Source organism: Pseudochaenichthys georgianus, chromosome 15, assembly GCF_902827115.2.
Source record: "Pseudochaenichthys georgianus chromosome 15, fPseGeo1.2, whole genome shotgun sequence".
NCBI classification, from domain to species: domain Eukaryota; kingdom Metazoa; phylum Chordata; class Actinopteri; order Perciformes; family Channichthyidae; genus Pseudochaenichthys; species Pseudochaenichthys georgianus.
In genome coordinates, this window is record NC_047517.1 from 8,499,408 (window position 1) to 8,526,227 (window position 26,820).

The following is a 26,820-nucleotide window of genomic DNA, read 5'->3' on the forward strand; positions in this document are numbered from 1 at the left end:
AGTACCGTTATGTTATCACGATCTAAAGGAAGCCTTTAACAAATCAAAAGCCATGTCGCTTCCTCCTCACCGACCTTTTAATTGCCCCATTGATCTCCTACCGGGGGCTCCCATTCCCAAGGAAAGACTGTATTCAATCTCAAGGCCAGAGAGAGCAATGAGTCGCATGAGCAATGGTCGACTACATTTCCTCTTCTCTCAAATCAGGGATTATCCGCCCTTCATCTTCCCCAGCTGGAGCGGGGTTTTTCTTTGTAGGAAAGAAGGACGGTTCTCTGAGACCTTGCATAGACTACAGCCCTCTTAATGACATTACGGTGAAAAACCGCTATCCTCTGCCACTCATGTCCTCTGCTTTCGAGCTACTTCAGACTGCCAAGATTTTTACCAAGCTGGACTTAAGAAATGCTTATCACTTGGTTAGAATAAGGGAAGGGGATGAGTGTAAAACAGGATTTAACACTCAGAGCGGTCACTATGAATACCTTGTGATGCCTTTTGGACTGTGTAATGCACCGGCTGTGTTTCAGGGTTTTGTGAATGAGGTTTTGCGGGAATTTTTGAATGTTTCTGTGTTTGTGTACCTTGATGACATTTTGATTTTCTCACCAGACTCTAAGTCCCATGTTCACCATGTCCGTCAGGTTCTGCAGAAACTACTCGAAAATCAATTATATGTCAAGGCAGAAAAATGTGAGTTCCGCGCAGAAAAGGTGGCTTTTCTAGGATATATAATCTCACCAAACCAGATTCAGATGGATCCTATTAAAATCAGTGCAGTTTCCAAGTGGCCAACACCAGACTCCAGGAAGAAGGTTCAGCAGTTCCTAGGGTTTGCAAACTTCTACAGAAAGTTTATAAGAAACTTCAGTTCTGTTGCTGCTCCTCTGCATGTTCTAACTTCTCCTAAAGTTCCCTTCAAGTGGACTTCCCAGGCTGACGTCGCTTTCCAGCTCCTCAGGGCGAAGTTCACCACAGCTCCTATTCTCACCATCCCGGATCCCCAGCGCCAGTTTGTGGTCGTGGTTGACGCTTCCAATGAGGGAATTGGAGGAGTATTGTCCCAAAAATCCATGGAGGACAACAGGATACACCCATGTGCCTTCCTGTCGCGTAAGTTGGCGACGGCAGAGAAGAACTATGATGTGGGGAATAAGGAACTGTTAGCTGTAAAAGCTGCTCTTGAGGAATGGAGACACTGGTTGGAGGGGGCAGAACAGCCGTTCTTTGTCTGGACAGACCATAAGAACCTGGAGTATATTAGAAAGGCTAAACGCCTCAACTCTCGGCAGGCCAGGTGGACTCTATTCTTCAGTAGGTTCAATTTCACTCTCTCTTTTCGCCCCGGATCTCAGAATCAAAAGCCTGATGCCTTGTCTCGCCTTTTCGACCCAGAACCCTTTTCTGTAGAGCCCAAGACCATCCTTCCGTTAAACCGTATGGTCGGAGCTTTTTCCTGGCAAATAGAGTCGGACGTTAAGCAGGCTAATATATTGAACCCGCCACCTAGCAAGTGTCCACACCACCTGCTCTTTGTTCCTGTGTCTCTCCACTCCAAGGTCATCCACTGGGCCCACACGTCTGTGCTCTCGTGCCACCCTGGAGTTAAAAAGACTATGTGCAGGATTAAGCAGTGTTTCTGGTGGCCAGCCATGAAGAAGGATGTGCAGGAGTACGTTGCAGCTTGTCCTGTGTGTGCTTGCAATAAAACCTCGTCCCAGATCAAGATGGGTTTTCTCCAACCGCTGCCGATTCCTCAACGTCCCCGGTCACACATATATATGGACTTTGTGACAGGTCTCCCCTCGTCCAGAGGCAAAACTATGGTCCTGACAGTGGTGAACCGGTTCTCCAAGATGGTTCATTTCATTCCTCTAACCAAGATTCCCTCTGCCAAGGGTACCACAGAGGTCATGATGACCCATATATTCAGGATCCACGGATTCCCAAATGACATTGTTTCCGAAAGGGGTCCACAATTCATTTCAGCCTTCTGGAAGGAGTTTTGCAGACTCATAGGCGCTACTGTCAGCTTGTCTTCAGGTTACCACCCTCAATCGAATTGACAGTCGGAGCGCCTGAATCAGGAACTGGAGACTACACTACGCTGTCTCGTTTTCCAGAACCAGACCACCTGGAGCGACCACCTCACATGGGTTGAGTTTGCTCACAATACTCTTCCCACGGCGGCCACAGGTCTCTCTCCTTTCCATTGTGCCAATGGTTATCAACCTCCGCTGTTCTCAACCAACGAAGGGGAAGTTACGGTACCATCGGCTCATGCCTTGATTAGACGCTGTCGCCGAGTTTGGGCTGGAGCTCGCCAATCTCTTCTCAGAAGTTCGACTCGGATGAAGGCTGTAGCAGACGTCCACCGCAGGGCCGCTCCCCTCTACAAACCGGGTCAAAAGGTGTGGCTTTTGTTAGGAGATTTGTGTGGACCACTTGTCCGCTTTCTTAAACCTCCTCGCGTTCCTAGAACATAGCCGTTATCTTACAGGAAGGAAACCCATAGCAAACAAGTAACCGTTTAACAATAATCCACTTTAATGGTAATATACAATGCAATACAATCAAGTACAATCAATACAGTACAAATTACATACAGTTCTGTGGGATCCCATAATTACCTGTGCCAGCGAGAGGGGAGAGAGAGAGAGAGCCTGCTGGGAGTCCTGTCTAAATACTTCGCTGACCAGAAGGAGGAGTTATCTGTGCCCCCCCTTCCAGACCAGTGATTGGCTGCCCAAATTAGTATCAACAGCTCACATCCCCAATCCCAGTGGCTCAACTTTCCTTATCACAGGGATCTGAGATGACTGTATGTTAACTCCACACCTTCCCCCTCTTCCTTTTGTCTTCACAAAACCAAATGTTCACAGGCCCCAACCACAGTTCACTCACCCAAATCATTTTCCCTTTTTAAGCATCTTGATAGTTCACTAACATGCATACATACAAATATTTCCTCACAATTCCCCCTTTTGGTCTACCCTTAAGAGACCAACTATTCCAAGACATTCACATTATAACCTGGGATTCAGACTATTTAAACATTCAGGAATGGCTCCACATATCAACTCCATATGACCGTGTAGAAATACCAAAATATGTAAATAACTCCATACATCAATTCCATTACTTAGTAATAACAAAGGTAATAAAAACCTTCCATCAGAATGATTGAGTACCGCTAATCGTAATAGAAAATCATCTCTCCTCAGTGTTTAGACAAATCGTTTATCAATAGTACAAAAATAAACATACCAAAAATATAGAAGAAAACAGTAAAATAACATCCAAATAACATCTTTTATCATTTATCCTTCAGTCCCCCTTAATCATCAAATTACAAACTTTAAAAATAGCTTGCATCTCAAAGATTTGCTTCAAGACCCTTATAGTAAAAACACATTTAAAATTTTAGGATTATTAGAAATCCACCTGAGGTATAAAATCTGGATTGTAAAGGTCCAGTTGAAATTCACAGTTTAAAGTATAACCTTCACAGTGGTGATTGAATTAATCTGTAATCTGCAAAATTGCAGTGTCTTCAAGCTTTAACATTACTCCATGTACACTTCATTACGCTTTAGTCCAAAGTAAGGCACTTATCAATACATTTATTTTAGTCCAATACATAGTTCAAAAATCTGAAAAGAAGAATCAGACCTTTATTGCATAGTGTGAAAACCCGAAAAGATATATACATCTTCTACATTCTGAGTGTCAATTTTCATCAACTTGTCATTCATTTCGTGGGGGTCCCCATGGCGCAGATGCCGTGATTGAGCCCCACGGATCTGAAACCTGGGCGTCGTACATCAACACGGAGTCATTTACTGTGGAATATCCTACTAGTGTCTGGGGAGCCTGGAGGGCGGTTTTGGTCATCTTTCGTATGGCTAGTTTAACTACAGTTACCAAGCAGATTATCACAATTAACACAACTAGGATAAACATTGAAACGGTCACTGCAAATGTAACCAACCCCGCACCCCACGATCCAAAAGTTCCAGTTAAATCCCCAAGGGTAAACCCATGAGTTTCATGCAACTCTTTTATCCCCCTGGCGGTATCATGAGCCATGTCCATTATTTCAGGAGTAGCGTCAGAGATGAAAGAACAACACTCAGAACCAATCACCTTGCATGTGCCCCCCTGGGCGGCTAATAGAAGATCCAGTGCCATACGATTCTGTAATGCTACCGTCCTAACCTCCTGTAATTCTTTATGTTCGGCTAACATGGCGGTGTTAGATGCATTTAAGTGATTTTCCACTACTTTGGACAATGCTACAATTTCCTGCTGAGAAACATAAATACCGTACCATGGTAACAATAGACTAGCCATCCGCTGTCCTTTTGTAATTGACCTGCTGTTCCTATGTGGAGAGGGAAGTATAGCTGCAATCTCATCAGCCTTTACTTCACGGATTAAAGGGATTAGATAGGCCAGGTAACAGGTGCCATAGAAAATGTCATAAGGCATACAGCCATAGGCTCGGTCCCCACAAACTAAGTAAACTCTCTGTGGGAGGGGCGTTCTGGCTAACTGCACCGTTATTACAGTATTACAGTCGCTGTGTCCCACATCTGGAGAGGTAAGAGATCCTCTTTCATTTTGGAAACAGATGGACACATTCTTCCACTCATGTACCACCACTGGGGGCACATAGACAGAGCAGTCACGGGTAGGGGACTTACCTAAGGGTAATGGCTGTGAACAGTCATGTATTTTAACCACAACTGAGTCCACTGTTCTGGAGCCAAACCAGGGCACTACTGTTACCAAAGCCTCAACTAATAAAGATGGAGTGTGTGGTTGCAGTGTACATATTGGACTGGCAAAGTTAACCGAGCAATTAGTCTGGGCTAGAGCTAATTGGAATCTGTATTCAAAAGCTAGGTTAATATATTTCTTCACATATATTAGTCTCAGGACCTTCAACTGTTTGAAGCCCTCTGGCAGGTAATCTTTATTTACTGTCTCAACAATGAGCGAGATTAAACCCTTGTATTTTAGAGGTTTCTCAGAGTTTATTGGGTACGATGGAGTGTAACAATCCTCGGCATCATCTCCAATGCGGGATGATATATCGTTCCAGCTAACTAAACTGTAGTCAGTTTTTGAGAATGGGATTGGGCTAAACATGGGAGAATGTACGGATTCTGGCAGGTTTTGGCACAGCCAACAGTTACTAACATTACGTTCGTGTGCATAGTCTAACATTAAACTTATTGCCGAATTGGTCTTAGTTAGTTTAGGTGGAGCGATTAAAGCCTTCCTTGGAAAACGTGTTTCATGCTCTGGTTCAATAAATGCACATCCGGTGACCCCCGAATCGGGAGCTTTGTAATCTGGTTTTCTTGTCGTGCACTGGGACTCGTATTTTAACTGTTCTGCCGTGGTACACCACAGTTCTGGGGGCATATTGGCAATGGTGTTGAGTATTATTCTTACCATCCGTGGCGAGACCCGGAACTCCTGATACTGTGTCCTTGGATACGCTTTCCACACCGTGGAGTCGCCCCCCTTGTTAAAAAACACAGGGTACTTAATAACACAGTTTGGTGAGTCACATATTGCCGTTGGGCAGTTAAAAGAAATGTTCTGTGGCTCGTGAGCAGAGAGAGGGGCATTCCTCCTTCTTCTCACTCTGTGTCTCTCTCTTTGTCTTTCTCTCATCGTACTGTATGTTCGTGTGGTGCTTGGAAACAACCTGTCTTTGTCGCTAGGCACTGATTGGCCCGTTGGTGTGATTTTGCCCTCAGGGTCTGGGCTCTTGGATAAGAGCACCTTACTTTCTCCCCCCGAGGGGCGAGAGCCCTCGCCACCTGTCGTTGGAATGGCCCCAGCTTCATCAAGCAGGGCTACCTTGGACAGGTACAGCAGGCCCAGGATGAGGGGGATGATGACAGCTTTCACACGCCAGCCTCCGGTCGAGAAGACAGACGCCATCTGGAAGCGTTGATCCACCCCGCTCTGCCTCGTTCCCTCAGTGCCGTTCCTCCTCTGGGTCGGTGATAGGAGTGTTGTCATCTGGGTCGGTGATAGGAGTGTTGTCATCTGGGTCGGTGATAGGAGTGTTGTCATCTGGGTCGGTGATAGGAGTGTTGTCGTCTGGGTCCTCCTCTGCGCCGACCACGTCCGTGATGAGGTCGTCTAGGGTCCTTCCCGGAGGTTTCCCCACGGCGCACTGATTCCAGTGGTACCAGATGTCTCCTTTCCCTTCCAAGCGGACAGCGTGAGATGTCCTCTGCATCACCCGATGGGGTCCAGAGAACCTGGGTCTCAGCCACTTGGGTCTGATCGCTTTCAGCCAGACGAACTCCGCAGTGTTCGCTTCGTGTTTCTCGGGTCCCCCTTTTGCCTCTGCAACCTGGGTGGAAAAATCTACCATTAATCCCTTAAGTTGCTGGAAGTATGGTTTCGAACTTAGAACCTCTATTTCCTTTCCTACACTTAGGGCCCCTGGGCCTGGGAACTGGTGACCATGAGTGAGCTCAAATGGAGAGAAACCTGTCCCTTTGTTAATGGAGCTCCTGATTGACATAAGAGCTAGAGGCAATGCGTCTAACCATTTCATGCCTGTCTCCTCGCATGCTTTGGTGAGTTTTTGTTTTAAGTTCTGGTTCATCCTTTCCACTTTTCCCTGAGACTGTGGATGATAAACTGCTCCAAAACTGTGTCTTAGTCCTAAGGACTGTTCTACTGCGCGTAGGTCATGGTTCTTGAAATGGCTGCCATTGTCTGACCTCACTTTCCTAGGAAATCCATGTAATGGAATGTAATGCGTGACTAGGAATTTGATCACTGAGTCTGCATCCTCTCTCCTGCATGGCACAGCTTCTGGCCAACCTGTGTATGCATCTACTACAACTAACAAATATCTGAATCCTCTTACTTTGTCAATCATGTCAGTGTAGTCAATGATGATTTCTTCTCCTGCCATCTTAGGTAAAGGAAACTTTCCCTGGTGTGGTTTCACTGTGGCTCTGATGTTATGGGTTAAACAAATTACACACTCTTCTAGGTGATTTGCTATCATGTCAGGTAGGTAGGGGTGCCACCAGTGAGTCAGGTGTCTGCTCATCTGAGTTTTACCACAATGCGTTGGGCCGTGTGCTTCTTTGAGCATGGATCTTATCCACTCTGGGGGTATCACTGGTCTCCCATCTGGGGAGTACCATATCCCATCTTTGTTGGTAGCCCCCCTGTTTGACCATAGTTCTTTGTCTTGAGGAGACCCCGCTTCTTGAGCTTCTTTAAGCGTCTCGTCTGTTATTGCGGGCAGCAAGTCAGCAGATTTTAAGACAAGCATTTGATACCATGGTGTATACCCTGCCTTGTCTTTAGCTGCTTTGTCTGCTGCATTGTTACCCCAAGCCAAGTAGTTATTTTCTGTGTTGTGACCTCTACATTTAAGTAAAGCTAACTTGTTAGGTAACATTACTGCTTCTGCAAGCCTTTTGATCTCTTTCTCATGTTTGATGGGGGTATTTGTGGACGTTACAAATCCTGCTCTCATCCACTGGCGCATTTCCACATGTATGACACCATGAACATATGCTGAGTCAGTATAGATGTTTACGTCTTTTCCTTTTGATAGCTCTAATGCTGCAATGACTCCCACCACTTCTGACAACTGTGCTGAGACTTTCCCTGTTACTTTTCCTGCTGCTCTTTCCTCAAACTGTCCCTCCGCTGTCTGAGCCACCACTGCATAGGCTGCCTGGAGCCCGTCGGTGGGGTGTCTGAAACAACAGCCATCTGTGAACAGGTTTTCTGCATGTGGCATAGGCTCATCTCTGAGATCTATTCTTAGCTTCACATCCTGGATGATTCTCTCCTCACACCTATGGGGTTCTCCGCTGCCTATGGTGTCTGCGCTGTTAACTCCGTCATGTGTGTAGGTGATGTGTGCTTGTGTCAGAGTTTTCTCCAGCCTGGTCTGTCTTGTGGAAGTCATTGTGAATGCACTTGAGTTCACAAAAGAGACAATGCTGTGTGTTGTCAGTACTGTCAAAGGATGGCTCATCACAATGTGTGAAATCTTGTTTAAGATACGTGCTGTACCTGAAAAAGAATCCCATTTACTGTGTTTTCATTTTCAGAAACATCAAGAAAGAATGGTAATGCATAAGATGCAGAGGCGAGAGCCGTGACTTGGGACATGGACTGTTTGAGAGAAATGAACGCAGCTTCTGCAGCTTGTGTCCAGTTCAGCGTGGCAGTGAGATTGCGCATGCCTTTCTCATTGATCAGTGTTCTGAGTCCAGCTGTTCTTGGGTTATACTCTGGGATGTAGTGTCTGCTGTAGCCCGTGAGACCCAAAAAAGACAACATGTCTTTTACTGTTTTGGGTTTCGGGTGGTTCAAAATGTGTTCCTGATGCGCTGCCGACATGCCCGTGCCTGCTGTGGAAATCACTCTGCCCAAAAATGTCACCTCTTTACGGATGCATTGTAGCTTTTTCTTGGAGACTTTGAACCCTGATGCGTGGAGCCGCACCAGTAGGTTTCTGGTGGCCTCCAAACAAGAGGCTGCAGAAGGTGCTGCGATGAGAAGGTCATCTACATACTGTATCAATACTACCCCCACTGGCAATGTAACGCCCTCTAGCTGTTCCCTGAGTACTTTGTTAAATATCCCCGGAGACAAACTGAAGCCCTGTGGCAGTCTTGTGTATTGTAGTTTCACCCCACCTATTGTAAAAGCAAAAATAGGTCTCATACTCTCTGCCAGAGGTATGCAGAAGAAAGCGTTGGCTAGGTCAATACAGGTGAACCATGTATGTTCAGGTGAGATATTACAGATAGCCGTGTAGGGGTTAGGAACGGGTATCAGAGCTGTAGTCGTAATAGCATTAACGGTTCTCAAATCATGAGCCATTCTGTACTCCCCGCTAGATTTTGATACAGGAAGTATGGGAGTATTCCAAACGCTTTGTGAGGGTTCTAACACCCCTGCTCTCTTCAGTCCCTCCACTGCCTTGTCAACACCCCCTTTTGCCTGTGCTTTGATCGGGTATTGCGACCGGTTCACAGGCACAGAGCTGCTCACCTCAAATGTTACTGGTGTGGCTTTTAAGCAGAAACCTACATCATGAGAGTGCGACGCCCACAGGTCAGACGGGAGATCACGCAACATGTCAACTGTATATGCATGGTCAGTTTTCTCCCTACCATGATGTCTATCTACTTCGTGTCTCTCCATGTGGATGCATTCTTGTGTGCAGATTTTAAGACGATAAGCTCTGTGTGTGGGAGAGTATGTCAGTGCCGCGATCTGCGTAGGTTCCCAATCTTCGACTTCTAGCAGCGTCTTTACCATGGGACCAAGTTCTTTAGCTACATAACCCTTCCTGATAGCCAATGAAATGTGTGGTGTGGACTCAGCAGACAAACGGTACCAATACAGCTGTTCATCAGAGAGCTCAACCGACGCAGCCACCCCCGCCTGTCCCACCAATAGATTTGTCGTGGTAACATCCCAAACGGCCATAGACACCTCATTATCATACTCATATTCATAATTTTGGTCGTCTCTTCTATCATAGTTTAGCGTCAGGTGGGGGGGGTCTGGAGGGGGGCCATAAGGCCTGAGGAGGTTAATCCATGGCTTCCATTGTTGAAAAATGGAGTATAGTCCAGGTGTGTTGTCCCGAGGTCGGTCCAACCGTCCCCGGAATATAGTGGCATGTTGAGTTGCTTCTGCCTCAGTGGACTGGGCCAACATCATCTGAGAACCCGATTTTATGGTAGATACCGAACAGTTGATTGTCGTGCCATTTGGGAATGATATTATCAGTCCATCCGGGGAACAGAGGATGGAAGCATTCGCTTTGATCAGAATATCCCTCCCCATTAGGTTAGCCGGGCTTTTAAGTGCAAGAATATACTGGTGCAAGAATGTCTGTCCTGCTATCTTGGTGGATAACAGCGTGGAAAGCGGTATTTTTTCTACTTTTCCCGAAAACCCTATGACTGAAACTGTTGTAGATGAAAGGGACGCCCTGAAGGCGGGAGAATTGATGGTGGAGTATCTCGCTCCTGAATCAACCAGGAATGGTAGCTTTGAGTCTTTAACAGTCATAGTAATGTATGGATCCGCCAGGCCCGTACATCCAGAGTTCCCTGGGCGTCGTCATTGTTCGTAGAGCTGCCCCTCATACAGGACAAACTGGCCATAGGGGGCGGCCATAGCATTAGGAGCAATGTGACCCTGGTTTGGTTGTTGCGGCCATGGGACAGCCTCCTGAGGTGTCTGGACATATGGTTTCTCTGATCCATTCCCCTTTCCGTTCCCTTTCTTTCCCCCTTTGGCCCGCTTGTTTCCTGGTGAGTCTTTATTTGGGCACTGCTTGTACCAGTGATCTGGCTGTCCGCAAATGAAACACACCTTCTGATAGACCAATCTAGGAGCCATTCCAAAACCACCCTGACCTCCGAACCCGCCTCTGGACCCACCCCTCTGTTGCCAAGAACCATTATCATAGCCAAATTGGGGCTGACTATAAGGCGGACCCTGGTTGGAAAAGCCCCCTTGTGGGTTTTGTTGCCCCTGTGGCAGCACGGCCGGCGCTTCTGGGTGAACAATTAACTGTTTGGCATTCTTTTTGTCTTATTCTGAACTGTTTTCCGGGCTATATCCAGCTGCGTTTGCAGTAACTGCACCCTCAAGTCCTCTTCCTCAGTTCTACTTTCTGCATGTTGTTTGTTAATTTTACACATATGATGGGCTAAATGACGTTCCCACGTCTGTGTGTTTAACTGATCTATCTCTGGATTGTCCTCCATCAGACTTTTAATTTCTTTCGGTACCGCTGCAAGCACTGCCCTACGAAACATTTGTATATGTTGGTCATTACTATCTGGACTGCAGTCAGTTGCCACTGTGTATTGTTGGCGTGACCTGAGCAACATGGTTGCCGCAGCCTCTCCAGGTGCAAATGTAAATGACAGCGCCCCGTACCCCCCCCCCTGTCTGTGGGAAATGCTCTCTCATTGCTTTGCCCAGCAGGCTGTGAACATTGTTAAAGGAAATAGGCACGTCATCTTTCATTCTTGATGTTCCTGATCTATCCTCAACTCTTTCCACCTCATAATAGGAAGTCTGTTGTGCCAGTATTCTCCTGAAATCTCCCAGACAGATAGTCTGTCCTACAGCCATGTCTGCAAACCTTCGCATCCAATGTCTTCCTCCCTCAGTAGGCAACGGCATTTTATCGATCAGCGCATGTATGTCCCCTAGTGTGAAAGGGTGATAAGCCGTTTTCCCGCTTTGCACGGCCACTAAAGGCGCTTGTAATACTGGAGCAATAAAAGCATGTTCGGTGGGGTCTTCTGGGGTGTGTTGAGACCTCAATCTGTTACGGGGCATTGAAAGGACCTGACCTACTCCCAGTCGTTCACTGATTGTTCCTGTCAGAGATATCAGCTTAACTTTGCATCTCGCCCCCCTGCTGTCTTCCTCACTTTCATGTCCTGTTTGTTCCTGCTGAAAGGTGTCCTGACAGCTGTCTTTATGACCCTGGCCTCCTGCTCCATTGTAAAACCCCTCAGTTTTATGACCTGCCGTTTCCCTATCTCTTTTATGGCCAGCTGACCTTCCCCCACTTCTGTGGTCTGCTGTCTCTTCCTCACTTTCATGTCCCGACGCCCCTCCCCCAGCGCCTGGGTAATAAGACGTCGATGTTTGGCGTGATCTGTTCTGAAAAGGATCACCTTTCTCCCCCTCCTCAACGCGCCTGAGTACTCCTGTGTGCTGGTCTCTCCTTTCCCTAATTTCCTCTCTATCTTCTCCCGAACCCTCATATACGCTTCGTTCCTGTCCCCTGACTTCCTCCTTACGTCTATCTTGAATCTGTTGTTCATAGCACCGTTTTTCTCGTATTTCCCTCTCATCTAGGAGGTCAGTTACGTATTTTATTTCTCCCTGTGTAGCGCCTGAGTGGCTCTTTGTAAGATCTGTTAGAAGGGAAGTCAATTGTTCTGAGGTGAGCTCCCTATCAGGTTGACTGTCCCCTCTCGGGGGAACCACCCCCTGTCCTGTGTTAAAACTAGGCCTCCGCGTGGTGTGTGCGCTGTGTAGTCCGTCTAACGGGGAGGAAACTTGTGTTTCTGTAACATGTACTCTTTTCTTTGGAGTAGGGACGCCCCTTAACGGACTCAACGCTACTGTGCCCACCATCCTATAATTCCCCCCGCTTATGGCAGTCTCCTCTCCTTCCGTGTCCGATACATCTGTTACTGTCATTTGCAATTTATTTGCGCTTTCGTCGGGTAGAGAATAAGGGGGAGGGGGCTGTGTAATCAGAGTACCTAAATTCGGGTAAAGGAGAGAGGAGCGGGTGGGAATTGCTGGGTTTTGTATGGGCCCCGTTTGAGATTTGTGTTCTGAGTTAGAGACACCCTTATTTTGCATTGTTGTATAATATTCGACCCGTTCCGCTATATAGGCAAAAATGTCACCATCTGTAGGCACCTTCGTGTCTTTATCTTCATGTGTTTCTATGGGGCTTTGGATTGCCATTGCACCCGGGAGATTTTCGTCTGTGACGGGAGGAACATAAATCCCAATCATTGCCAGGGCAGCATTGTGACAAATCCTCCTCAATCTATCTAGTTCTTGTATTTATTTGTTTGTTCCATTTGCTACGGGCAAACCATCTGGGCTTCTGTTCGTTTAGGTGTGCAAGTTGCTTTACAATCTGTCTTTCATATAGATTCAATGCTGTGCCCAAATTACCGACGGTGTCATCTTCCTCCACTCTATTCTCTGTTATCATCTTATCGTGTAGGAAACGGAGATCATTACAAGCCTTTTCCTTAGCTCCCTGTTTGACTCCACTCAAAATCAATCTCTTAATCTGTTCCCATTGCTCCCTGTAACTCCCTGGAATTTCAGAATTGTCTATACTTTTCTGATGTTCCATTTTGACTTCGTTTTTTTATCTGACTTAATTAAATATGTGTTCACTTGTATTAATATACTAGGCTATTGTCGTCGCTACTATTAACGTGGTTCCCTTCTTCAATACCGAGCAGCAATGTACTTTGGTGAACTTGTAAGGGTGTTACCCCCTTTCAGCCACTAGATGGCAGCAGCCGACCACAAATGAGCTTCACTCTTCTGAGTGCTTTGGTCGCAGAAGTATTTCAGGTAAAAATCACACAGATTTATTCCCCGTACATTTTGTCCGGCTTTGTAATGTGGTGTTTATTTCAACAGGCAGACCAAAACCACGGACGGTGCTTCAACACGCATAAGGAATGTGACCGCCCCATGGAGCTTAAACGCCCAGGTTTCAGCGAGCCCTTTACCACACGTTTGCTTTTCAAATCAATGTTTACAGACAAGGGGAAACGAGAGCCGATCTCGTCACAATGTCGGTGACGTTAGCGTTCTCTCCCCAGGATTTAACAGAATAGCAGTCCAACTGACACTTTCGCTTATTTGGTCTCAGACTGCTATTTTACCCCCAGTTATAAACGGCGAATCGATCTTAAATATCGACCATCCAGGTTCCGTCGTCTGGGACTTACACCCAAAACTCACGAACTGCACCGCTCCTACGTCACTTCAGGACTAAAATACCTGAGATCCACGCAAACTGCCTTTATTTATCGTCACGCAGGACTCTCTATACCTTGCGATCAACGTTCACGTGTTATATATAACTTTCCTAACATGGTACAATATGCATCGTATATTCCATTTAAACCTTTTGTTTTTAAAAAATCAAAAAACACCGTAAAACGCCTACAGACAATCCTAATGTTTTAGATATAGCCAATCACAGACATTTGATTTTCATAACAGGTGTCCGTGGTACCTTTCGTGTTGTCGTTGCAGGGCCCTGCCGATTGTCTGAGGTGTTTGAAAGCGTTTGTTCCCGACCCAGTCTGGCCATCAGAATCCTTCCACAGCCCTGTCTACTTGGAAACGTCGGAGATCACCATTTGTTAGGAGATTTGTGTGGACCACTTGTCCGCTTTCTTAAACCTCCTCGCGTTCCTAGAACATAGCCGTTATCTTACAGGAAGGAAACCCATAGCAAACAAGTAACCGTTTAACAATAATCCACTTTAATGGTAATATACAATGCAATACAATCAAGTACAATCAATACAGTACAAATTACATACAGTTCTGTGGGATCCCATAATTACCTGTGCCAGCGAGAGGGGAGAGAGAGAGAGAGCCTGCTGGGAGTCCTGTCTAAATACTTCGCTGACCAGAAGGAGGAGTTATCTGTGCCCCCCCTTCCAGACCAGTGATTGGCTGCCCAAATTAGTATCAACAGCTCACATCCCCAATCCCAGTGGCTCAACTTTCCTTATCACAGGGATCTGAGATGACTGTATGTTAACTCCACACCTTCCCCCTCTTCCTTTTGTCTTCACAAAACCAAATGTTCACAGGCCCCAACCACAGTTCACTCACCCAAATCATTTTCCCTTTTTAAGCATCTTGATAGTTCACTAACATGCATACATACAAATATTTCCTCACACTTTCCACCAAGGACCTACCACTTCAGGTGGCTTCCAAGAAGTTGGCTCCAAGGTTTGTGGGGCCTTTTTCGGTGTCTAAAGTCATCAATCCTGTGTCTGTGCGCCTAAGACTTCCCAGGTCCATGAAAGTACATCCTACATTCCACGTCAGCAAGATAAAACCAGTGTATGAGAGCACACTTATTCCCGCCTCCAAGCCCCCTCCACCACCCCAGTTCTTCGAAGGTGGTCTAACTTACAAGGTCCGCAAGCTGCTGGAGGTCCGCAATAGGGGTCGGGGCAAGCAATTCCTGGTGGATTGGAAGGGTTATGGTCTCGAGGAAAGGTGCTGGTTACCTGCGAGGTTTATAGTAGACAAGACTCTCATCCAGGATTTTTATGATCAGCCTGGGCCATCAGGAGTCGGCCCTAGAGGGGGGGGGGGGGGGGTACTGTTGTGCACCGCCAAAAGTGTTAGTCAGTCATGTTTCATGTTGATATTAATGTATTATTTTTCACTTCTCGTTTTGTTTTGTCACGTCTCATTTCAGGTTCCTTGACTCCCTTTCCTAATGTGCTCATCAGCGTTAGCCCCGCCCCTGATTGTTTTCACCTGTGTCTTGTTGTCGAGTGTTTAAATCCCCCAGTCCCCCAGTGTTCAGTGTCAGTTCGTCTTGTCCTGTCCTCATGCCAGAACTCTGCTCATCAACGGTTGCTCTTTTTGTTACATGCCTTATTCATGCTCCTGAAACTTATTGTAAGTTTGTTCCTCACGTTGTGAGTGATTTTTTTGTTGTGCCTTTGTGAAACCTATTTTTGTTCGCCTCGTGAAGAGTGCCGTTATCTTTTTTGAATATCCTTTTTGGCAAATAAAGTATATTACTTGTACTTTATCTCTGGCTCCCGGGTCGTGCATTTGAGTCCTTTTTTCCCTTGTGTATCCAAGTTCGTAACAATATCCTGTCTTACAGAACATTTTCTAAAATTGATTAAACGCAATCTCTACACATGACGTTTATTATAAGAAGTGCACTTTTTATAACTGTAGCTGTACTTACACCCACTGAAGTCTGGCACCTTGAATAAGATTACACCTTGAATTAAAAATAACTGTACAATAACTGTGGTTTGAACTCAACTGTAAATAAAGTGTGGGCTGGAAGTTGAAAGTCAAATCATACTTTATTATGACACCTTGGTTTCTCAAGGTCTTTTTATAGGACTTTAAGGAAGTAACCACTTCCCTTTTGTGAATGCCTCACTGCAATCTGTGTAACACATTTAGATGAGTTTGAGAAAACCATGGATTGCCACATTGCCTTTGGATGAAAAAGAGGGAAATACAGAGTATGTGTTGGTTTTAATGAGGTGACCTCCCTTTGTGTACTTCTCCCTGTCAAAGCTGGCTGTTTGTTTGAGCTGCAGATGCGTGACAGGGTCAGTCTGTTACTGTACTTACAGAAGCACGTTCCTGCTAAGAAGCTCCCTGTTGAGACAAAAATGAACCTGCCGTCCAGAGAGGAGTGTGAGGGTTGGGACCCGGCACAAGTAGCCTTCTTTTTGGGCCAGGTGAGTACAGGAAGAAAATGGAGAATAAATATCAGGAAACCAATGGATGCTAATGGCCCTATTTTCTCATGATTTTAAAGTTTAGTATAGCTGTTGAATTACACTAATCATCTGGGAATTAAATGCAGTTAATCTGTGTAGTTAAGTGGAAACGTTCTGGAAAGTTAATCAATATGTGTTTAATGCCCTCAGAACAAAATGGCAGAGTGTGCTGGCACCGTGAATAGACTGAGAATTGATGGACACAGACTTCTGGTGAGTTAATCCCTCACATTTTCCTTCTTAAAACTCATTCGATCCATCTTGACGTTACATTATCTACTAATCCTTTCAGCATCATATCTGGGATGAGGTAGGGCTCAGTTTTCTAATTATTTCAAAATGGACAAATCCTCCCGAGCAATTATTGTTGTGATTATGGTATTAAAAACAGCAACATTATTACAATTCCTCAAGCTATTTGTCTCTGTTTTGCTTTAAAAATAAACAGCTAGAAAACTTTAGGAAAACACTGTTCAAAATAGCCAACTTTTAAAACACTGTCATTCTTTTTTTTAGGTTAAATATATTTGTAGGAGTTATTTAATTGTCAAGATATATAATCCTTAACATTTAAAGTAGCTATTTGTTGTATACATCGAAGCATAAACTTTACTATGAATCATAAATTGAACTGCAACACTGTGAATGTCTAAAGTTATAAAACAGGGGGGAGTTTACAGGATATGAAACATGACTAGTGTAAATATAAAAGCTTGTATTACTTCCCGCATTCAAGAAATCCACCCTAACACTAATATGGAAGTGAATACATCAGTTGCAACTTCTGCTTTAATATTGCACTCATACTGTAAGTGCATGGTCTCCATCCTCCACATTGTGTGTATACTCTCTGAGGGCTTTTCGAATGTTTCTGAGAGGAACACTGACACAATGAGTGCAAGTGAAAACTGTCTTGTGTGTCAGCGGGAGAGAGTAAGAACTGTGAAATGAGACTTGGGGGATAATAAAGCTGTGATCCCTACTTATTTAAGTAAGTATCATTAAATCTGCTTCAGTCGAGAGGGAGGAACTGTCTAACGAGGATGTCATGCAGTGAAACAACTGAAGCATTGGTTTATAATCCCCTAATATTATAATTCTGAGAAACATAATAAAACTTCAGTGATACTTCCGGCACATTGACATGCCCGTAGAAGCATATTCATAAGTGTCTTTTTAGTGGCCACTTATAAACACTTATAAACACTTCTCTCCACTAACAAATGAGAGCATAAATCTTCTCTTGTATTCATTATTCAATGAACCTGAGCTGATTCCATTTTAGGTGGGATATTGCATCATGGTAATATTTCCCCCTATCTCTCACAGACCAATCTCCCACAAAATATGCTCACTGTTGTTTTATGAGTCAAAATGAATAATGTTGCAGTGTGGAGGCTTTGATGTGCAAGTTACCAGTGCAGATCTGAAAAATACATATACATGCCGTTTGTGTATTGACTGATAGATCCCGTAGCTACAACCCAGCACACACAGGCTCCATTAAGCTCAGGTAAACCCACGCTCGTATTGAATGAGGATATTTCACCATGGCTGCACAGCTGGCTGAACACACACTCAATTTAACCAGCTTCAAGACTACAGAATCATATATATACACTCAAATACTTGTAGTGCTTTTAGTCAGGAGAAGTTCTGTTCTCTGTGTTTGATATTAAGTCTTGCTAGCGACGTAAAAAGGCTAAATCTGAAATATTTCAACAAAAATTGGCTGGATCGGTATGGAATTAACAGACATTCATTGTCCCTGCAAGAATATGTAAAGCACAGGCTTTTCCACTTGCACAATCCTTAAGTTGACATCATATATGTGGTTCATAGTGAAATATCAACAACTATTGAATGAATTGATGTAAAACATATTCATTCACTATTACAGATATAATAGAAGCCCCTATTTTTCAGCTTGTAATCATAGGCTGTACAAAAGAAGAAGTTACATTTGTCAACGTCCCTCAAGTTTTATCTAATTGCAGTCGCCATCTTGGTTCCATGAAACCAGATGTGAAACAATGGATTAATCTAAGTACAACCGAATGCTGAACAAGACTTTTTGTAAGGCTACCGAAAGGTTACATTAACTTTCATAAACTGAAAAAAAACAATGTTAAAGGGCTCAAGTTCTTAGAAATCTCCATAACAACTAAACCAGACAACACTGTGGTAGCGACCTGGGAATCACAAGATAGCCATGCCCAATGAAACGCTAAAACACAATGCCATTACACATTATTTTATGTTTATTTATAATTACAAACATTTGGTATACATAACCAAACAGCAGTTCAGAGTATACGGCCTTCTTGGAGACCCTGTAAAGAGTCCTGTATGGGGCTCCTGAAGGGGACTCTTTAATCTTGCTGGGAGACCATCTGGTGGTGAGTTGGGTCGAGTGGCGGGGGAAGCCTCTGGATAGACCTGGTAAGCCCAAACGTGTAGTTCGGGTGAACTGGGAACGTCTGGAGGAGGCCCAAGTTCAGGAGGCCTTCAACTCACACCTCCGGCGGAGCTTTTCGGGCATTCCTGTGGAGGTTGGGGACATTGAACCAGAGTGGTCGGTGTTCAAAGCCTCTATTGCCGAAGCCACGGCGGCGAGCTGTGGTCTCAAGGTCTTAGGTGCCTCAAGGGGCGGTAACCCTCGAACCTCCTGGTGGACACCGTTGGTCAGGGAAGCCGTCCAACTGAAGAAGGAGGCCTTCAGGGATTTGTTATCCCGGGGGATTCCTGAGGCAGTTGCAAGGCAGTTGCAAGGTACCGACAGGCCCGAAGGGCAGCAGCCTCGGCCGTGGCCGAGGCAAAGCAGTCGGTGTGGGAGAAGTTCGGTGAAGACATGGAAAAGGACTTTCGGGCGGCACCAAAGTTGTTCTGGAAAACTGTCCGACACCTCAGGAGGGGGAAGCAGGGAACCATCCAAGCTGTGTACAGTAAGGATGGGACGCTGTTGACCTCAACTGATGGAGTGTTGGGGCGTTGGAAGGAACACTTTGAGGAACTCCTGAACCCGACAACTCCGCCCTCTATGTTAGAGGCAGAGCTGGAGTATGACGGGGGATCAAAACTAATCTCCCGGGGGGAGGTCACTGAGGTCGTCAAACAACTCCACAGTGGCAAAGCCCCGGAGGTGGATGAGATCCGCCCAGAAATGCTGAAGGCTCTGGGTGTTGAGGGACTGTCATGTTTTGACACGTCTCATCAACGTTGCGTGGAAGTCGGAAACAGTACCGAAGGAGTGGCAGACCGGGATGGTGGTTCCCCTTTTTGAAAAGGGGGATCAGAGGGTGTGTGCCAATTACAGAGGCATCACACTACTCAGCCTCCCCGGGAAAGTTTACTCTAAGGTACTCGAATGGAGGGTCAGGCCGATTGACGAACCTCAGATTGAGGAGGAACAATGTGGATTCCGTCCTGGTCGTGAAACGACGGATCAGCTTTTTACTCTCGCAAGGATCCTGGAGGGGGCCTGGGAGTACGCTTATCTGATCTATATGTTTTTTGTAGACGTGGAGTCTACTCTAGGCGTATGACCGAGTTCCCAGGGAGTTACTGTGGGAGGTGCTGCGGGAGTATGGGGTGAGGCGGCCTCTACTCAGGGCCATCCAATCTCTGTACTCCCAAAGCGAGAGCTGTGTCCGGGTCCTCTGCAGTAAGTCGGACCCATTTCCGGTGAGGGTTGGCCTCCGCCAGGGCTGCGCTTCGTCACCAATCCTGTATGTAATAAACATGGATCGGATTTCGAGGCGTAGTCGTGGGGGAGGGGATCTGCAGTTCAGTGGACTAAGGATTGCACCACTGCTTTTTGCAGATGATGTGGTTCTAATGGCTTCATCGGTCTGCGACCTTCAGCACTCACTGGATCGGTTCGCAACCGAGTGTGAAGCAGCTGGGATGAGGATCAGCACCTCCAAATCTGAGGCCATGGTTCTCAGCAGGAAACCGGTGGACTGTCCACTCCAAGTAGGGAATGAGTCCTTACCCCAAGTGAAGGAGTTCAAGTATCTCGGGGTCTTGTTCTCGAGTGAGGGAACAATGGAGCGTGAGATGGGCCGGAGAATCGGAGCAGCGGGAGCGGTACTGCAGTCGCTTTACCGCACCGTTGTGACGAAAAGGGAGCTGAGCCAGAAGGCAAAGCTCTCTGTCTACCGGCCCATTTTCGTTTCTACCCTCACCTATGGTCATGAAGGATGGGTCATGACCGAAAGAACGCAATCGTGGATACAAGCGGCCGAGATGGGTTTTCTCTGCAGGGTGGCTGGTCAATCAATCAATCAATCAATCAATCAATCAATCAATCAATCAATCAATCAATCAATCAATGTTTATTTATATAGCCCAATATCACAAATGTTACATTTGTCTCAGTGGACTTCACAGTTTGTACAAAATATCAGTATGACAATACGACACCCTCTGTCCTTAGACCCTCACATCGTACAAGGAAAAACTTCCGGAGAAAACCCACAGTTTAAAGGGAAAAATGGGAGAAACCTCAGGGAGAGCAACAGAGGAGGGATCCCTCTCCCAGGACGGACAGATGTGCAATAGATGCCGTGTGTAAATTTAAAAGATAATACATTTGCAACATAGGTAGTCCAAATATTTGGAAATGCATGTGTGTATAATAGGAAGATGAATCCACAAGGATATCCATCCAGGACCTATGATCCAGGACCACAGCCACGACTCAAGATCCAGGGCTCGCGATGCAGGACACAGGACCGCAGGATCATCCATGACTCCGGATCCCAGCGTATAGACACCAAAAAGAAAGAAATGTGGGGAAGCTGGGTTAATCGGAACATGAGAGTACACAGGTATAGACAGAGAGAAGAAAGAAGTAAGATGTCCCCCGACAAACTAAGCCTATATCAGCAAAACTAGGGGCTGAATCTAATCAGCCCTAACTATAAGCTTTATCAAAAAGGAAGGTCTTAAGCGCACTCTTAAAAACGGATGGGGTGTCTGCCGCCCGAACACAAACTGGAAGCTGATTCCACAAATGTGGAGCTTGATAAGAAAACGCTCTGGCTCTCATTGTACTTTTAGAGACTCTAGGAACAACCAACAACCCTGCATTCTTGGAACGCAATGCCTAGTACAGGGGTGGCCAACCAGTCAGAGATTAAGAGCCACATCTTTTCTATGTTACTGCAAAGAGCCACATCAAACACACAGTCACTGATACCACTTGTTTCCGTTTTTTTGTTTTCTGGAGACAAGATTTCAACCACGTCACTGATGCATTTTTGTGGCATTGGGATATATATTTTTAAAATCCTCTGGAGCAGAGAGAGGAGCTGTGGATTATTGTTATTGATTAATGCATCAGTGTTTCTTAGGGTCAAAAACACTAAACTCACAACTTAAAATGAAAGCGTTTAGTTTATTTAATAAAAGAGCACATGTTCAATGTGAAAAGTGACAGTAGTTATAGATTATTTGCAATTTGGTGCTATATATATTTAAAAAAAAAAATTATATATATTTTTTAAACACCTTGAATTTCAGGGGGGGGCGCGGGGCTCCGTTGTTGGGGCGCAGCGCCCCTCCAAAATAATGGTAGGGGAAACACTGGATAGTGTTTAATCAACGATAGGTTTCCCCCCCCCTCAAAGGTGATTGGTTCACTGCATCGCAGGTATTATTGTGATTGGCTCTTGGGCCACATCAAAATTAGATGCGCTGTCATCCTCTCATACTGACACCTGACACCACACATACAGTGTAGCTAGTGTTGTCACGATACCAACATTTTGGTTTCGATACCAAGTCAAGAATTGCGATTCCGATTATTTTTCGAAAAAAGGGAAACAGTCTTAAATGTAATTATTGTGCTTTATTTCACACCAGAACCATAACACAAACTTTTAAACAATGAGAACAATAAATAAAATAAATGACAAGATTTCCTATTAAATAAAATTAATACATTTCTTGCAGACAGGCCTCGTGGTGTCCGTAGGCTTGCCCTCACTGTCAGAGATATAGCTGAAATACTTCCAAATTTCGCTTCTGGCGTCTTTTTTGTCAACAAGCCGAGGCACAGCGGCAGTTGCACTCCCACTTGCAGCCATGCTTCTCGTTTTCTCACATGCTCTAGCACAGGGGTCTCCAACCTTTCTCCACCTGAGAGCTACTTTGAAAAAATGAAAGTGCCCAAGAGCTACTTGCATCGCATCGCTTACATTTATTCACATAGCACTCATCAGTTGAATTAAGCTACTATTGTGTGAAATTGCAATACCTAAAGCTTATCTAAAATCTTAACTTCACATCAAGGTCCAAGAAAACGACAATTTCTAACATATTAATATGGACAACAAAGTAAGTACATCACTGAAGATTCACATACATGTCCAAGAGCAAATTACAATGTTTTCACTTCTTAGTATGGCCCACATAGTAAATACATCGCCTTAATCACCACCTTGCAAGCATCAATGGCACGTGTGTAAAATAAGTGCATTCACTCTTTTTTACAGTTAGTGAGATGAATGGCGCTGCATGGAGTCAGTCTACCATACAGGTGTATGCTGGACCCACTTAGGTTCACTAATAGAGTCATTTACATGTTCATCAGTCGGTCTTGTTCTGTATTTAGATTTCATTCATGCCAGAAAAAGCTGCTTCACAAAGGGATGTATACAGAACCAAATAAAGCAGACATGTTCAGTGCTGCTTGGTGAATGTTCTTATAGTTTTCTGCGCGTATACAAGGCTCCAGAAATGTTGTGAGTTTTGCTGAGACTTAAGCTGAACATGATTTTGGAGATTTATAACCTCCATCTCCACAGGATTGACACTGAACAGTGCAGCCATCTTTTCTTCTTCTTCGTGTTGACATGAAATTATAAACCATAATTAATTAATTGTATAGGTCTAGCCTCCCTATATCTGTGTGTGACATTTTTCCATCCTCAAAAACAAAAAACTAATACTTCTGCAGTCTAGCTGCAGCTTCTAGCCACGGTCTTCTGTTAAAAAAAGGACACTGAATGTCCTGAATGTGGCATCACACACAGGACTTGAGTCTGAACACAGCAGACAACAGGAGTATTTACAACAGCATTATAAAAACAAAAATAGTGCATGTGGGTGCACACTTACATTCTCTGTCTTACTGTTACATGAATCCCATGAATGTATGAGATTAAGTTAGCTTCATTATATTTCAGTGATTAAGTGAATAATAAAGTTTCTATCGGGTCACTGTCAGCCTGTCGCTCATTATTTTCAGGAGGGGGCGGGGCTTGGAGGAACGGAGAGGAGACGGTGATCGCGGAAGCTTTCCTCCTGCCTTCACAAACTGTCCACGCGTATTTATCAACTGAAAATAGCAAGAGGACATTCATACTCTGCAATCCAAGACTTGATTAAATCCACCAAAAACCTGACATTACGATAACGAGTGTTTTTTCAAAAACACAAATCCCTCCCTGTGTGTCTCTGAGCCGCAGCGACGCGGCCTGATTCAGAGCGGGTCATTCTGCTGTTGGTTCTGGACTGGTGTTGCTGGAGAAAGCAGACTGCTCCGTGTGTGGTGTTGCCCAGCCGCTGTCACGTCTGTTCCTTGATCTCTGCGTCACCGACCAATTTTATATTCGTGTGACAGAAAGAATTCTAAAATAAAAAAACGGTATTGTCCGGCCGTGGCCGAAAAATCAAGAAGCAACGTTACTACGCTATAATCAATAATCGAGCGGCGAGCTACTGAAAAGCTGCCCGATCGACGTGTTGGAGACCCCTGCTCTAGCAGCTAGCGCGTGTACGAGAGAGGGGAGGCACTTGAGCGTGCTTGAGAGGGGCGGGACTGCAGGCACGGCTGCGGTGCAGGGAGTGGAAGCAGAGCGCTGAACACACACGGCTCTTATTAAAACGGCGCTTTCTCACCGGAGTACATTTCCCCGTCATTCTTAAAGTACCGATACTAATGAAACGGAGGAATCGTAACGTTTTTAAGGGCAGGGTATCGCGGTACCTTTCAAGAATCTGTACACCGTGCAACACTAGTCAGGAGTCAGTGTCTCTCCCCCAAACTCACGCATATACAACTCGATATGAACTGAAGAGCCGCATGAAACTAGGCAAAGAGCTGCATGCGGCTCGAGAGCCGCGGGTTGGCCACCCCTGCCCTAGTAGGACAGTAGGGTATAATGAGTTATTTAAGGTAAGATGGCGCCTGCCCATTAAGGGCTTTGTAGGCGAGAAGACGAATTTTAAATTCTATCCTGTGTTCTATAGGGAGCCAGTGTAAGGCAGCCAGAACAGGAGTAATGTGGTCCCTTTTCCTAACTCTGGTTACTACACAAGCTGCAGCATTTTTAATCAGCTGAAGCGACTTGACTGACTTATTGGTACACCCTGATAATAAGGAGTTACAATAATCCAGCCTTGAAGTAACAAATGCATGGACTAGTTTCTCTGCATCGTTTTGAGGAAAGATATGCCTGATGTTTGCAATGTTACGTAGATGGAAGTAGGCGGTCCTTGAAATTGATTTTATGTGGGCGTTAAAGGATAAATCCTGATCAAATATAACACCAAGATTCCTTACAGTCTCACTGGAGGCCAAATTAATGCCATCCATAGTGTTTCGTAGATTCCTCGGGCCAAGTACAATAACTTCAGTTTTGGTCGTGTTTAACATCAAAAAATGTAAGGTCATCCACGTTTTTAAGTCCTTGAGGCAGTCTTGAATTTTATTTAGATGATTAATTTCATCAGGCTTGATTGATAAATATAGTTGAGTATCATCCGCATAACAATGAAAATGTACAGAATGATTCCTTATAATATTGCCTAACGGAAGCATATATAATGTGAACAAAATAGGTCTGAGCACTGAGCCCTGTGGCACTCCATAGATAACTTTGGTTTGCGTGGAAGATTCATCGTTAACACGTACAAACTGAGAGCGTTCAGATAGATAGGACCTAAACCAGCCTAAAGCAGTTCCCTTTATGCCGACTAAGTGCTCTAGTCTTTGCAATAGGATATCATGGTTGATAGTATCAAATGCAGCACTGAGATCGAGCAAAACAAGAATAGAGACAAGTCCCTTGTCAGAGGCTATTAGAATGTCATTTGTGACTTTAACCAGAGCTGTCTCTGTGCTATGATGTGTTCTAAAGCCAGAATGAAAATCTTCAAATAAATTATTGTTTTTTAAGTAATCACACAACTGTTTTGCGACCGCTTTCTCAAGAATCTTTGAGAGGAACGGAAGATTAGAAATAGGTCTATAATTGGCTAAAACCTCTGGATCGAGGTTGTGCTTTTTAAGAAGCGGTTTTATCACTGCTACTTTGAATGATTGTGGAACATAGCCTGATAATAAAGACATATTCATAATATTTAATAAAGAAGTGCTAATTAATGGAAAAACCTTCCTTCAACAGCTTAGTTGGAATTGGGTCTAACATGCACGTTGATGGTTTAGAAGAGAGAATCATTGAATTTAATTGTTCAAGGTTTATGGCTGAAAATAATTCTAGTTTACTATCTAGTGTAATATTAGAACTTACGTTTCCGGGAGCTGTTGATAACACTATACTGGTCAAAGGCAAGAGGTCATTAATTTTGTTTCTAAGAGTAACAATTTTATCGTTAAAAAAGCACATAACATCATTACTACTGAGTGCTATGGGAATAGAAGGCTCAATCGAGCTGTGGCTCTCTGTCAGCCTGGCTACAGTGCTGAAAAGAAATCTTGCATTATTCTTATTCTCATCTATTAATGAAGAGTAGTAGGCTGCTCTCGCTTTACGCAGTGCTTTCTTATATTCATTGAGAGTAATATGCCAAATTAAACGAGATTCTTCAAGTTTAGTGGAACGCCATATCCTTTCAAGTTGTCTCGACTTTTTGCTTTATTTTGCGGGTTTCGGCCTTATGCCATGGAGCTAATCTATGTTGTTTTACTTTCTTCTTTTTCAAAGGAGCAACAGAGTCTAATTGTATTCGCAGCACATCTATAGCACTATCAACAACATGATCAATTTGGGGTGGTGTACATTTTGTCTAAGTTTCCTCCCCTACATGCAGACATGCTATCGAGTTAAGTATTGGTGGAATCTCTTCTTTAAATGTGGCTATAGCACTAACAGTTTCTGCTGCAGGAGCTTTTGGCTAATGCTTTGTAGTCTAGTAACAGTACTTCAAAAGTTACTAAGAAATGGTCGGATAGAGCAGGATTATGCGGTTCGACTAATAGTTGCTCAATTTCAATACCATAAGTCAGAACAAGGTCGAGAGTGTGATTATAGCAGTGGGTTGGTTTATTTACACTCTGACAAAAACCAACATAATCTAATATAGAGTTAAATGCAACAGTAAGACTATTTTTATCATTGTCAACATGAATATTAAAGTCACCTACGATAATTACTTTATCTGTTTTAAGTACCAAAGTTGATAAAAACAAAGAATTCTGAATAAGGACCTGGTGCACGGTACACTGTAACAAATAAGATTGGCTGCAAAGTTTTCCAGGTCGGATGCGTGTCTCCCTTACGGCCCGTCCACACAGCGGCGTGCGCTGACGCTTGCCGGCGGGCGTGTCTGAAACTCGACCAATCACATGAATCTCCCGCCCCTGACACACAAGCAGCGGTTTGATTGGCTAGAGCTTGTACTGGCATATGATTCGATTGGCTGACGCTTCTGCCGAGGCGTCAAAAGTTGAACATTG

At 44.7% G+C, this 26,820-nt stretch overlaps 1 protein-coding gene across 2 annotated transcripts in view; it reads left to right on the forward strand.

Annotated features, from left to right (window-relative positions):
• blnk (B cell linker) overlaps nt 1–26,820 on the forward strand; it is a 156,257-nt gene that overhangs the window by 64,216 nt on the left and 65,221 nt on the right. For both annotated transcript variants that reach the window (XR_011644542.1, XM_034101149.2), the window contains exons 3-4: nt 15,963–16,070; nt 16,263–16,325. Coding sequence is in view for 1 of the 2 variants with exons in the window: in XM_034101149.2 (XP_033957040.1) it covers nt 15,963–16,070; nt 16,263–16,325 (171 nt within the window). In the remaining variant the exon portion in view is untranslated. The remainder of the gene's footprint in view (nt 1–15,962; nt 16,071–16,262; nt 16,326–26,820) is intronic.